The sequence below is a fragment of the Coenobita brevimanus genome, chromosome 71 (genome assembly GCF_032717465.1).
Source record: "Coenobita brevimanus isolate Jiangsu-jjx chromosome 71, ASM3271746v2, whole genome shotgun sequence".
In the NCBI taxonomy this organism is placed as follows: domain Eukaryota; kingdom Metazoa; phylum Arthropoda; class Malacostraca; order Decapoda; family Coenobitidae; genus Coenobita; species Coenobita brevimanus.
Window position 1 is genome coordinate 2,294,001 of NC_137024.1, and position 12,705 is coordinate 2,306,705.

Below are 12,705 nucleotides of genomic sequence, written 5' to 3' on the forward strand. Positions count from 1 at the left end.
GTTATTGATAGACACAAAAGTGTTTTTTCATGACCCTCCAAGATCAGCCCTTGAAATTAAGCTACAGTAAGATAGATAAAAAGATGTACCTATCAGTATCCATACTGTACCCTGCTGGACTATCACATCTTTGTCAGACTAGTTTGTTCCAGGTCCTGTACTTGCAGGCATTTGTGCTTTGTTGAAGATATGAAAGCTATAGTTGACCTCATTACAAGCTGCCTTTATTTATTTATTTATTTATTTATTGCAATTTTTCCATTAAAAGTCCACAGAAAATCATAAGTCCCACACATTTACAGCCCCATTAGTGTGGATAGTTGTAATATTTTGGGACACATCCCAGACATACTAAGATGTTACAGTACCCATATGCTGTACTGATATTTCATTTTTTCCATGCCTTTAATTGTCCCTAACGCCTCCCTTCCAGCCATCAAGAATCGGTCATTCACTAATATCCATCCACTGCTGAGAGGACAGAAGAAACCACACAGACCCCTCAAGAGAGAACTGAGAACTGATGATGAAATTGTGAAGGAAACTAAGAGGAAAGAGAGTGAGCGCCAGAAGCACTTGGAAGGTCGACTCAAGAATGAAGCCAAGCAAGCAAAGAGGGAGAAAGCAGCACTTGAGGCAGCCAAGAAAGAGAGAGCCAACATGAATCTTGGGTTTAGCAAAAAGAAGTTTTTGGGACAGAGGAAAGGGAATACTAAAGAGAAAGGTTCAAAAGGTAAAGGCTCAAAAGGAAAGCCTTCAAAACAAAAAGGTAAGAAATAGGACAAAACATTGGCAATCATACTCCCTCTGCATCATGAAATTAATGGCAAGTAATGGTTATTAATCTGTAACTTGGTTTGTTATAGACGTGTAGTGATGAAATAATTGTACTGTCCATTTATTGTGAATAGTTAATTTTGTTGCATTTTGTAGTGCTAAAATTATATATACATAATAACTATCTTCTCAATAAATAACACTTTTGTGTTCGAGTATCATTTTTCCAGTATGCATCGTGTTTTGCTGTTGTAGATCATGCTTATTAACCTTTTTTGTTAGACGTTTCTTTTATGGTAAATAAATGAAATTAGCCAATATTAAAGAATTATGGAATTAAACTAGAGGAGTTGGTTTAGCCACTTAAAGACCCATAATTATTTTACAGCACTTCATAGTTTTGTATTCATATTCTGAGCACTGTATGGAAGCTTGTTTAGGTAAAGTTTGTTGTGTGCATACATTGTTATTGCTGAGCTTTTTGTTACATGACACTCATGCAGGTAATGTTTGTGTATACTCTAACTCACCTTTTTTTTTTTCTTTTTTTTTTTTCCCCACATCTTTAGCTCATAATTTCTTCAGTTCACAGATTTGATACAGTATCACTGATGATATGAGCATATCGGCATTTAAGCCAGGGTTACTTATTTGTAAAATCAGACAAGTAGTCCACTGGGATTTCAGTAGTCTAAATATTTTTGTCCATCCATCCATCATCCAATCCTACATTGCCCCATGAGGAGCGCAGGAGCCCGGGGCTAGGCAGTTGGTCCCGACATTTAAGATGAGAGTGACCAGCCTCACTCATCCCTGAGTGGCATTACATGAGCAATCAATCCCAACCACCCTTTGGATATAAACCATCACTGGCTCAATCCGATTGGAGCGCAATAATATTTTTGTAATACCTGAATTATTCTGGATCTTAAAATTACAACCAGGGTATTAAATAATAATTAAATCACGGTACAGGTGGTGGCAACCATCAACCACTCATTTGATGTTGTGCTGCCTACTTCTTCCTTCACCAATATCACTCTTTCTGTATCTGCCCTCTCTCTTCCTTTTTTTCCCCTCTTTCCTGTCACTTTTTATTACTCTTCTTTCCTTTTCAGGTGGCTTTAAATTGAGTGACAAGCCAAATAGTTTCCTGTAAGCCAGGAAATAATTTACATTGTTGGGTTATAGCCATATAACTAAACCATACGTGTTCCCTAAGTGTTAGCAAGTGGGTTGGCGGAGGGTTATAGTGCCCCTCCCCGTAAAACAACTAACTCAAGAAAAACGACCACCCCTTATGAGATTATGGTGTCTGGCAATAGACAGACAGAAAGACATCATGATACACTGAATAAATGTGAGCCTTTATTTATATTTTACTGTGGGTTAGATTTTTTACTGTCTTGATAGTGCACATCAGACTTATAGCACTATGAAAAATTTTGTAGTTCATTGCAATTTCTGGTAGTACAGTACCAGACAACTGGATTACCAACAGTATCAAGCACTGTTTACAATATGTGTGTGTGTGTGTGTGTGTGTGTGTGTGTGTGTGTGTGTGTGTGTACAAAGATCTATCTATCAATCTATTGCCAGACGCCATAATCCCGTAAGGGGTGGCCACTTGACTTTGAGTTACCTGTTTTATGGGGAGGGGCACTAACCCTCCACCAACCCCATTGTTGACACGTAGGAAGCACGTATGGGTTGGTTATATGGTTACCACCCAGCGTTGTAATGGTTTCTTGGCTTACAGGAAACCATTTGGCTTGTCACTGAATGTAAAGCCACCTGTGAAGGAAAGAAAAGCAATAAGAAGTGACAGGAAAGATGGGAGAAATAGGAAGAGAGGAGGACAGACACAGAAAATGAATGATAAAGGCTAAGGAAGAAGTAGGTAGCACTACATCAAGTGAGTGGATGATGGTCACCACCACCTAGATATTTACACACACACACACACACACACACACACACACACACGATGTAATACAGCAGACCCTCTCTACGCCACATCAATCAGGGGGATGTCCGATCCGATAAAGCTGATAATCTGGTAAGTCCGATGGTCCCCTCCTGAAGTGGGATTTGAAGTACATAATGGAAAATAAATGAGTTAAATAGCATGGAAGCATACAATCCTTTGACTAATGCAAAAAAATAAAAAAAAATAAACATGCCTTTCTCTTATCCTGTAAAAAAAAAAAAAAAAAAAAAAAAACACACACACTTGTTCGAATACTGTCCACAACAGGGTGAGGGCCTACAACCCACCCCTGAATATCATGTCTCTGCCACAGAGTTCATGGCTGGAGCAGGTTGACCATACATGCTGAGAGATACTTGGAGAGGGAGGAGTCGCTGCCTGGGGAGTTGCACAAAGGGACACTGGGTGAGAGGGTGAGGGTGAGTGAGGCTATGTGCCCCACCACGTTTGCCCCCGCGCCCCCCACCCCTCATGGTAATGCTGTTGCTGATGAACATTAATGGTATAAAACCTGCTGTTCTGTAACTAAGCTAGTGTACTATCATCATTAACTGATCGCCAACACCCCTTGCCGGCTGTGCAATGGAAGGTGTAATATGAGATGTTTTTATGCAATGACATTACTCAGAACACAACAAAAAGGCATGAGAAGGATGAACACTCTTTGACGTCCAAGAGAGAAATGAGAAATACAGATGGCAAGACATAATGCTGATGGAGGACTAATGAAATACAGAAGGAAGGACATAAGGCTTACAGAGGACTGATGAAATACAGAAGGAAGGACATAATGCTTACGAAGGACTGACAAAATACAGAAGGCAGGACATAATGCTGACAGAGATCTGACGAAAAACAAAAGGCAGGACATAATGCAGACAGAGGACTGATGGCGACCTGTTTGCTCACTGTAGTACAATGCAAATCATTACCAAGAGAGAGAAAGAGTATGGTTCACCTCAACTCATCAGTAAGAGCAGGAAATACCCTTATATTTGCACTGCTTAAAATCACGTTGTTACGCCACTTTTGGCACATCTGAGTTCTGCCATGATAGTACGGCATTAGTGATCACGAAGGAGCTTGTCAGGGGACCAGGTAATGTACTAGATGTACTGGTGCCAGTGCCAGTAAAAGCAGCCATCACAGCAGCCCATCACATCACCACACCCGAGTAGGGGCTCTTCCAGCAATTTATATTGGGGAAGGCAGCATCCTGTCACTGATCTCGATGTTGTGACAAAAAATAAAAAAGGGTAATAGTTACTCATTGCTTTTGGGAGGTAATACTGGTCTTACAAAAATGGATAACATCCCGTACCAAAATACTGGGTGATTTATATACAATATAACGTTCCTTTTTAAATCTGCTGGGTGATTTTTTCGTGAGTTGTGGGGACAAGTTAATGTTATCAATGTCTGTCCTGCATTATTTATTCATTCTTACTTCCACTGCCACACCCATGCCCAAACCCCACAGCAAATAAGAAACCACCTGGTGAGTTTCTGGTCGAGTGGTGTTACGAACCAATATGTACTGTCTTTATTTGCTTATACAGTAAGTAAACATTTAATGGCTGAAATATAACAAGTGTGTAATCTATGAGCCATAACAGACTGAGAATCAAACTTTGTTATATCTTAAATTTTTTTTAGATTCATACATGGAGCTGAGACATCAATGCTGAAGCTTTTAGAAAACAAGGCCAAGGCTGAGACTGAGGCCTTTCCAAAGGAGGTCCCTGGAGACCTCAATAAATCTTATCTCCTCTCTCTCTCTCTCTCTCTCTCTCTCTCTCTCTCTAGATACCGTATATATATATATGGGTTGTTGAAATGGTTAACGTGTCATATTATGTATACACTGGTAAGGAAGAGGTGCTACGGAGCTTTGTAAGCTGATGAGAATATGGGTCTAGTGTCATGCAAGGGTCATGCATCTGACCACAGGAAGATACGATGACCATTTTACAAACAAAACAATTGTAGTGGTCTATTCCTGCAAACCCCAGGATATTTTATTCAGCTGAGAGTAAGTCACAGGAGACTAAGACTTACACTCGCCATTACCTTTATGATGAGGACAACTCTAAGATTGTATTACCGCTAACTCCAGGCAATCGCATTCAGCTATTTAAAAGAAGACTATAAGTATCAAAACTGTTACCGTTAGCCTCTCATGATGGAAATAACTCAAGTACTAGGTTCCAGCTAACGCCATACAATTACATTCATGTAAGAGTGAGTCATGGTAGCCTGAGAGGTTATCCACGTAAGGTGCATCGAGTGTGGCCTCAACCCTTTCAATGTGGCGACGTACTTTATATTCTTGCTATTCAGTTTTGGATAGATTTTTCGAACTGGAGGGGTTATAAATGGCCTTCATTAGCCCATCCAATATTAAAAGCTTGTCCTAAGTTTTAAATCGTCTGATGGCTGCTTGACACATACGCTAAAGAACACGTCACCGGACTCGATCCTCTGTTTTGTACAACTGTGGCCAAGCCGTTCACCCACCCCAACAGGTTAACTCTCTCACGCTCCTATGCAACACTTTCGGCACTTTTTCTTCTCCAGGAGAGTGTACGTTTGATTTGGTTAGGCAGCCAGGGAGTTACGTTAATCGGTTTGGTCACGTTAATCATTTAGGGCTAGGTTAGTTAAGTTCGGCTGTTGGGATCGGGGTTAGGTTAAGTCAGGATGACCAGTTTGAAAGTTAAAGCAATCATTCTGAGAAGAGAAAGTTTAGCTCAGTCTGCTGAAATAGTGTACAGTACGGAAATATGCCATCTATCAGCCACTTCAATAGGTTTGCCATTTCACTCCGATAGAGTATTGTTCATTTCATTCTTGCTAGCTCGTTTTACTTCAACTTACGTGAAACTTCAAACTGGAGGAGTCAGACATGGCATTTTTTTTAATCCATTCAGTACAAGGAGCCTATCCTAAGCTGAATATAATATAATAGTCTGAAGGTAAAAATACATCACCATACTGAAGGGGTTAATCGCACACTCAACTCTACCTCACCTGAAGGCTAACTCCCTACTGTGTACGATACCGGTATCCACTTGTTGCGTATCCGCGTATCGTATCATCGTTGCGTATCAGCGTGGACGGGCAAACGTTGCATGTCAAAATGCGGTATAAAGATACGCAACGGGCTCGATCGGCCATTTGTCGGTTTTTCGCAGTCACATCAAAGGGATGAAACGGCACTCGCTGAGCCTGAGTGGACGGGGAGCGTGTCATGATTGACCCGTTGCATGCTCACTCCTGCCGTAGACGGCAGGGCGTACAGAGCTAAATTTGTGCGCGTGTGTGATTGTGATTTCGTTATCTTTCTTTAGTGTTTACTGTTTTTTCCCCCTTTACTGTGAAGCCAATCTGTACTAATGGAGTGGAGTAAGGAGGAGACCATAAGGTTCATACAAACCTACCATAAAAGGGACTTGATTTGGGACCCCAAACATCCGGATCATTACAACAAGTTGCGAAAACAAGATGCGTGGGAGGAAATCGCCAAGGAAATAGGAAAATCGGTAGATGAGTGCAAGAAGAAGATGGAATACCTTCTGGCAGCCCTTAGGAGGGAGAAAATGAAGATGAAAAAGAGCACTGGCACTGGAAAAAGTGAGTAAACACTACTGTATAATCTTTTTTTGACTATAATATATGCAGTTGTCATTTCTACTCCTATTCTGCATTTTATTTTGTTTTACAGTTCCACATAATATGTTACTCATATACTCAGTAACTAACCTTGTGATAAAAGAACAAATCTTGACTATTTTTACCTTCACTACATGTTTTCATAAAAATTCTCAGAACTAATTGATTTCAAAAGCTATAAAGATGAAAAGTCTAGCATATCTTCAACACTTATTCTAGTAATTCTTTACGAAAACGTAGTAAACTTAACTTTTTTTTTTTCCTTTAGGAGATCGTGATGTTTACAAAAGCTCTTGGTTTGCCTTTGACAGTATGAGATTTATATGGGACAAGAACAAGCCGAGACCAACACTGAGTACAGTAAGTAAACCGTATTTTGCCTAATCAAATAATAATCATGTTAAAGCTAAATTACATTTACTGTACGCTACATTACAATTATTGTAATTTTGCTTGTAAAAACAAAACGCAAAACCACAAGTACTTTTTCATCACTGCTTGTCTTCTACGCACAGTCATCTTGCCACACTACTTTCCCTTCATTCAAAACATAGCAAGCTAGTTCCTCCCTCACACTTAATAATCTAGACTTTATTCTACGTGCAACTATTCTCAGGGGTAGAAGTGAACCCATCTCATAATTTGTTCCTCTCCAAAGTCCATCTCTCACAACATCTGCCTCTTCAGAATCAAATGTTCGTGGTGAAGCGTACAATGCAGCTGAATCAGGTCTTCGTCGCAAGTTGTGTAGCAAAACACCTGTCATGGCAACAGTGTAACACGGGAAGCCTTTTCGTGTTCCGGCAGCATGGGTTTCCTTAGCACATGGAAAACTGATGATACTATACCGAAGTAATTTTCAACTACTCTGCGGGCTCTACAAAGCCTGCAGTTAAAAATTCTTTGTTTTGACCCTTTGGTGCAGTAACCTGGATAAACTTTCATAAGGTTTTCACGCAGAGCAAAAGCTTCACCTCCGAAAAAAAAAAAAAAAACCTTCTCTCGTTAACAGAAGTAGGCTGTGGTAGGTTTAGGCTTTTTTCCTCCATCTGTTTGTACAACTCTGTGTCTCCGAACACTCCACCGTCCGATATTCTTCCTTGGCACCCACGTCCACAAACATGAAGTTGTAGCCAGCATCAACTACAGGAAGAAGAACAATGTCCTCTGTTTTGATACGGATATGCAGTGATGATACGGAGGAGTGATTATCCGATTTAGGACACTGTTGCACCGTCTCGTATCAACGGGTGATATGCAACGATGATGCGATACGCGGATACGCAGCAGGTAGACACTAGGCACTCTTAGGCCGAGCATGAAACAAGGAGGTACCGTGTATATAACTGTACAGTATATACCTTCATATATGATAGCTTAGGCACTTATCCCATATCGACCTTACTGAATACATGCTAGGGTTGTCTGAGTCAAAGCTAGTGTGACGGCAGTGGCTGAGGGATTTGTGCTGTCAGTGGGTCTTGTGGCAAATTATACCTGGCAAGGCTAAATTCTCATAATCGGACCGTTTACTTCGTCCTTCCGGGTCGACCTCGGCAAATACCAGTACCAGTAACTTGACCTCTGACCATGATTAACACTCTCAGGCTTCTATATTAACTCAACTGAATCAAATAATGTTGTCCCGACCATGAGAGGGTCAATGGTGGTAGTATGAACTTCTCAGACTCTCATGATTTACTCTCAACTGAACAAAATCGTCTGGTGTAAGCTTGAATAGATTAATAGAGTTGCTCCGACCACGAAAGCATTACTGGTGAGACTATTATCACTTTCATACTCTTAATAGTGTGTCTACTGTACTCCGAGGACCTTGCTGCCCATGCACCAAGTAACATTTAAAGCGGTGGGTTCTCAAACTTCTTCTCACCAGGTACCGGCGGATGTATCAGAATATCGACCTGTGCCCCCACTACTGACAAACTGAATACAGAACGGTACAGTACATGTACTACGTAAACATACATTTAGTACTACAAGGGATACTGTAAAGCTATTGAAGCTATAACTGCTATATGAAGTAAATAAGTACTGTTATTAACATTATTGTACTTCAATTTTGACAGTTCTCAATATCACTCCATCTTTTTTTTTTTGTGTGTGTGTGTGTCAACTCTGAGCAAAGGCTTCATGGCCAATCCCAAGGCCCAGTAGTCTTCCTACACACCTCCACATGTCACCACTTCGGCACCCACCGTCCATATTGAACACAAGTTAGGGCTGTCTAATAAAGGACTGGTGTACTGGTATTAGCGGGGCTATTTTTACATGTCGGCCGATCTTCTGGTAGATCAGTAAATTCTGCTTTTATGAATTTCAAATCCTCAAATTGTTCCCTGCCCCAGCCGGGATTCGATCCTGGGTCCATTAGGACTGCAGGCCGCCTCTCTACCGATTCAGTAAATACAGTACATTATTAACTTTTTTTCAGCCCTTGGTGTAGCACCTGGAAGCCCTTCTGTATACCCCTGGGTGTTCCCGAACCCGTTTAAGAACCTCTCGCCAGACTGTAGTATTGATATCTGAGAGAGAGGAGCCACGTGGTCGCCGCCCCGCCTGAATTATGGATCAGCACTTTGGCGGTGACCAGGGCAACATGGAGGAGACTGGCTCGTGGCCAGCCTTTCTGGGATGAAGGCGTCTGACCGTATTATGACAGACTTTAGCGGTGAACACAGGCTGCCGGGGAGAGCACTGCCTCATGGAGTCGTGTTGGCTAAGGAGTCTAACCAGTTTCAGGACAAAAAAAAACTAACTAATAGCACAGCTCGTTTTGTTTTTCGTATATTTTCACTTAAATATTCACTCTACTATACTTTGATTGACCCGTCTGGTGGCTATATGGGAGAAGGGCACATATATACAATCTTATACCCAACCTTAGCTTAGGGAAGTTTATGAATACAGTCCCAGATTTAATTCTCTACCCCACAAGGCGACCAACGAGGCGACTGTTACTTGCTAAATAAAAATCGTCTGAAGGTGAAACACACTCCTATGAGAGGGTTAATGGGGACGGTATGAACTCCCCCATGCTCCTGTACTCACCTAAATAAAATCGTCTTGTGTTAGGTGGAATTAAATGCAAGAGAAAACATGAGAAAGGGATTGTTTGTAAGCGGTGATGCAGGCACAACGCGGGCTTGACTTTGTGTGCTGGCAAATATATCTAGTTAGCATCGTAGACGTTGTGGCTGTGCGTTGTTGGAGCCAGACGGTATTGCGCAACACTAGACACGAATCAAGTAACGAGCAGTCTACTTTTTTATCTTTTTTTTTTTTTAACATGGAACTAATAGAAGGCCGCAAAACTGTTCCAGAGAGAGAGAGAGAGAGAGAGAGAGACCTGAAAGTATTGCATTTAAAAGACTGAAGGTCATGGGAAGAAGGAAGTCCAGATAGAGGAAGACAGTTCCAAAGTTGACCTGGGAGTACAGAGGAGGGTGAGAATTTGCTGTCAGACGGGTGCCACGCGGCCGCCGTAATGGAGGGAAAAAGCAAACAACTCTCAAGAGCAGAGATCACTGAAGCAGCGACAGAAAAGAGGTAAAGATGCAACAGTGCAGCGAAGAAACAGAGACTGAAGGAAGCCAGTAAAAGGTGAGTTAATGTGACGAAAAACCTTTGGCTCCACCCTACTGAGAAAAGCTGTATGCTGGGAGCCACCCCCCACCCCCACCACATACACACAATCACATGAGAGTTGTACTCCACACAGGGGCGAACAAAACACCTGCATAAAGTCAACCGCTATGCGAGGGTAAAGAAGGCATGCAGTCGGCTTAGCACACTTAATCTCTTGAAAGCAGATTTTACAAGAGGTAATGTGATTCTTTCAAGATAAATCCCGAGAAAATGAAACCTTAAGTATGTTCAAGGCAGTTACAGTATTGAGTTGGATATTAAATATCAAAGGGCACTCCTGTGGAAGATTTTGGTGGATCGAAAGATACAGAAACCATGTTTTTGATGTATTAAAAACAACAAGGTTGCTTTTACCTCAATCAGAGCTATGAACCAAGTTAAATACTGGCAATGCCATAGCCTCATCATGTGTTTGTTGGAGTAACTGCTGTGATGGATGCCGCGAGAAGCGAATGGAAAGGTGCAAGAAGGAGTCATCAGCGTATGAGTGAATAAGGTTTAATGTACAGCTTAGAAGATCAGTTATGAATACAAGGAAGAGTTGGTGACACACCAGAACCCTGAGGAACACCACTACTGACAGCTCTGGGAGAAAAACGGTGCTACAGATGGAGGAACAAACAGAAAGATAGAAACCGTTAGAGGGCAGTTTGGGAAAAAAAAAAAAAAAAAACGAGACTCAATCGAAAGCCTCTGAGATGTCAAGTGCAACGTCAAAGCTTTCGTCAAAGTCCCGAAATGGAGATGACAAACAGTCTGAAAGGAAGGTGGGAAGCTCGCCAGTGAAGCGTCGCTGGCGGTAGGAATGAATGTTAAGACAGGGAAGGTGTTTGACGCTACCGGTATTCATTTATTAACTTGGTCAGAATGGATTAACAAAAACTTTAGAAAGACAGGATGTTGAAGCAATTGGGCGACAGTATAGAGGACTGGGAATGGTCTCCCTTCTCCGGGACGCGGACAACTGGGAAACTCTCAGCACAATATAAGTTTCTTAGGATCCGGGGATCACATAACTGGGTTTCGAAAATTACTGTTCAGTGCCTCGTTATTTATTGTAAGAAAGTGAATAAGTATTTATATCCGTAACTGTACATCACTGAATTAAAATGCAGCATGTAATGTATGATAAAATTCGCAGATATACAGGAAATATCTGCTGTGTGATGAGTTTATTACTTCTTAGCAAAGAGGGCAAATATAAAAGAGGAAGTTACATCACCGACAAAGCAGTCTTGAAACAGGGACGGTGCCTGAGTGTGCATTAATCACAGGAACCGTCGCCACTAACCCTTACCACAGTGACTCATGCCCTCCATATCCACTCTTTCCTGCATAAAAATCGTCTGGCGTTACCGGGGAGAGGATAATCAAGCTGTTGCGACCACACGATTTAATGATGCTGATACTAACACTGGAGTTCCTATGACACACGACTTAATAAAAATGTATGTCGCTAACTGGAATAAATGTTTCGACCAAGAGGTGAAAATCTTTCCATGGCCCACACTCACAAAGAAACTCACAATCAACTATCCTTTGCTACAATTTTTCTTTGAGGGGGGGAGGACACAAGGAAAAAGCAAGCTCCTCCCTTGTTTATGCTCTATTTAAACAAATCTCGGTTACACTACGGACGTATTTCTTTCTTCATTTTATTTACTTATTCATCAATGGTATCATTTTTGGCAACTCGCCCTGTACTGCTGCGCGAGATTCACAGCTCCCCTCCCCTCCCCCGTGTGTGTGTGTGTGTGTGTGTGTGTGTGTGTGTGTGTGCCTCAACTCCTCCTAGGTTATTTGACTGATTTGATTGAAACTTCCCAGGTGAGTTCGTCTGGCTACTTGAAAGGTCTTCCATTACATACAATTTTCCAGCCATGATTTTTTTTACACAGCGTCATCCCCCCCCTCACCAAAATAAAAAATCTCAGAAAGTGAAAGGAGGGTAGATAAGGCTTTGACATCTTAGGAAATGGTGAACAACTGACTCTCATCCCTAACGCCATATTTAGGGTGCGTGATCCCCCTCGCGCCCCCGATGGTTCTTGGCCCCCCTCCCAAAATAAAAACAATCGGAAATATGGAGAAATGAGAGCATGGATGTCAACGTGACTTTTCAGGTCAGTTCGTCTGCTTCCTTAATTTTCAACCAATATGTTTAGGGGGGTCAGGCCCCTCCAAAACTTATAAAGGATACACACTGAGGAAGGATAGCAGACATCGCTTTGATATCTTAGCACATGTTTTAGATTGGGCTTCCATCGTCTAACTACAACAACTACTATTACTACTACTACTACTATTATTACTACTACTACTATTATTACTACTACTACTATTACTACTACTACTACTATTTTGTAATTCTTTCAAATCGGCATGCGTGTCACAGGATGCAATTTCCATGTCTTCTCTGAATGCACACGAAGAAACAGCACATCTACATTATTCCTTTATCCTTCGTCTTTATTTATTTATTTTAGTAAGGACAAGGAACCGTGAGGACGAAAACTTCCCGCGAATTTCTTTCTTCCTGATCCTGGATATTTCGGCAGATTATCACCTCGTAACACCTCTTCCTTGGCGATTTTTTTTTT

General features: G+C 41.5%; 1 protein-coding gene across 1 annotated transcript in view; it reads left to right on the forward strand.

Moving 5' to 3' along the window:
- LOC145406855 (ATP-dependent RNA helicase DDX54) overlaps window positions 1-970 on the forward strand; it is a 40,137-nt gene extending 39,167 nt beyond the window's left edge. Inside the window, exon 16 of the mRNA XM_080277962.1 lies at window positions 434-970. Coding sequence (XP_080134088.1) covers window positions 434-780 — 347 coding nt within the window. The 3' untranslated portion in view covers window positions 781-970. The remainder of the gene's footprint in view (window positions 1-433) is intronic.
- Window positions 971-12,705: the final 11,735 nt, after the last annotated feature.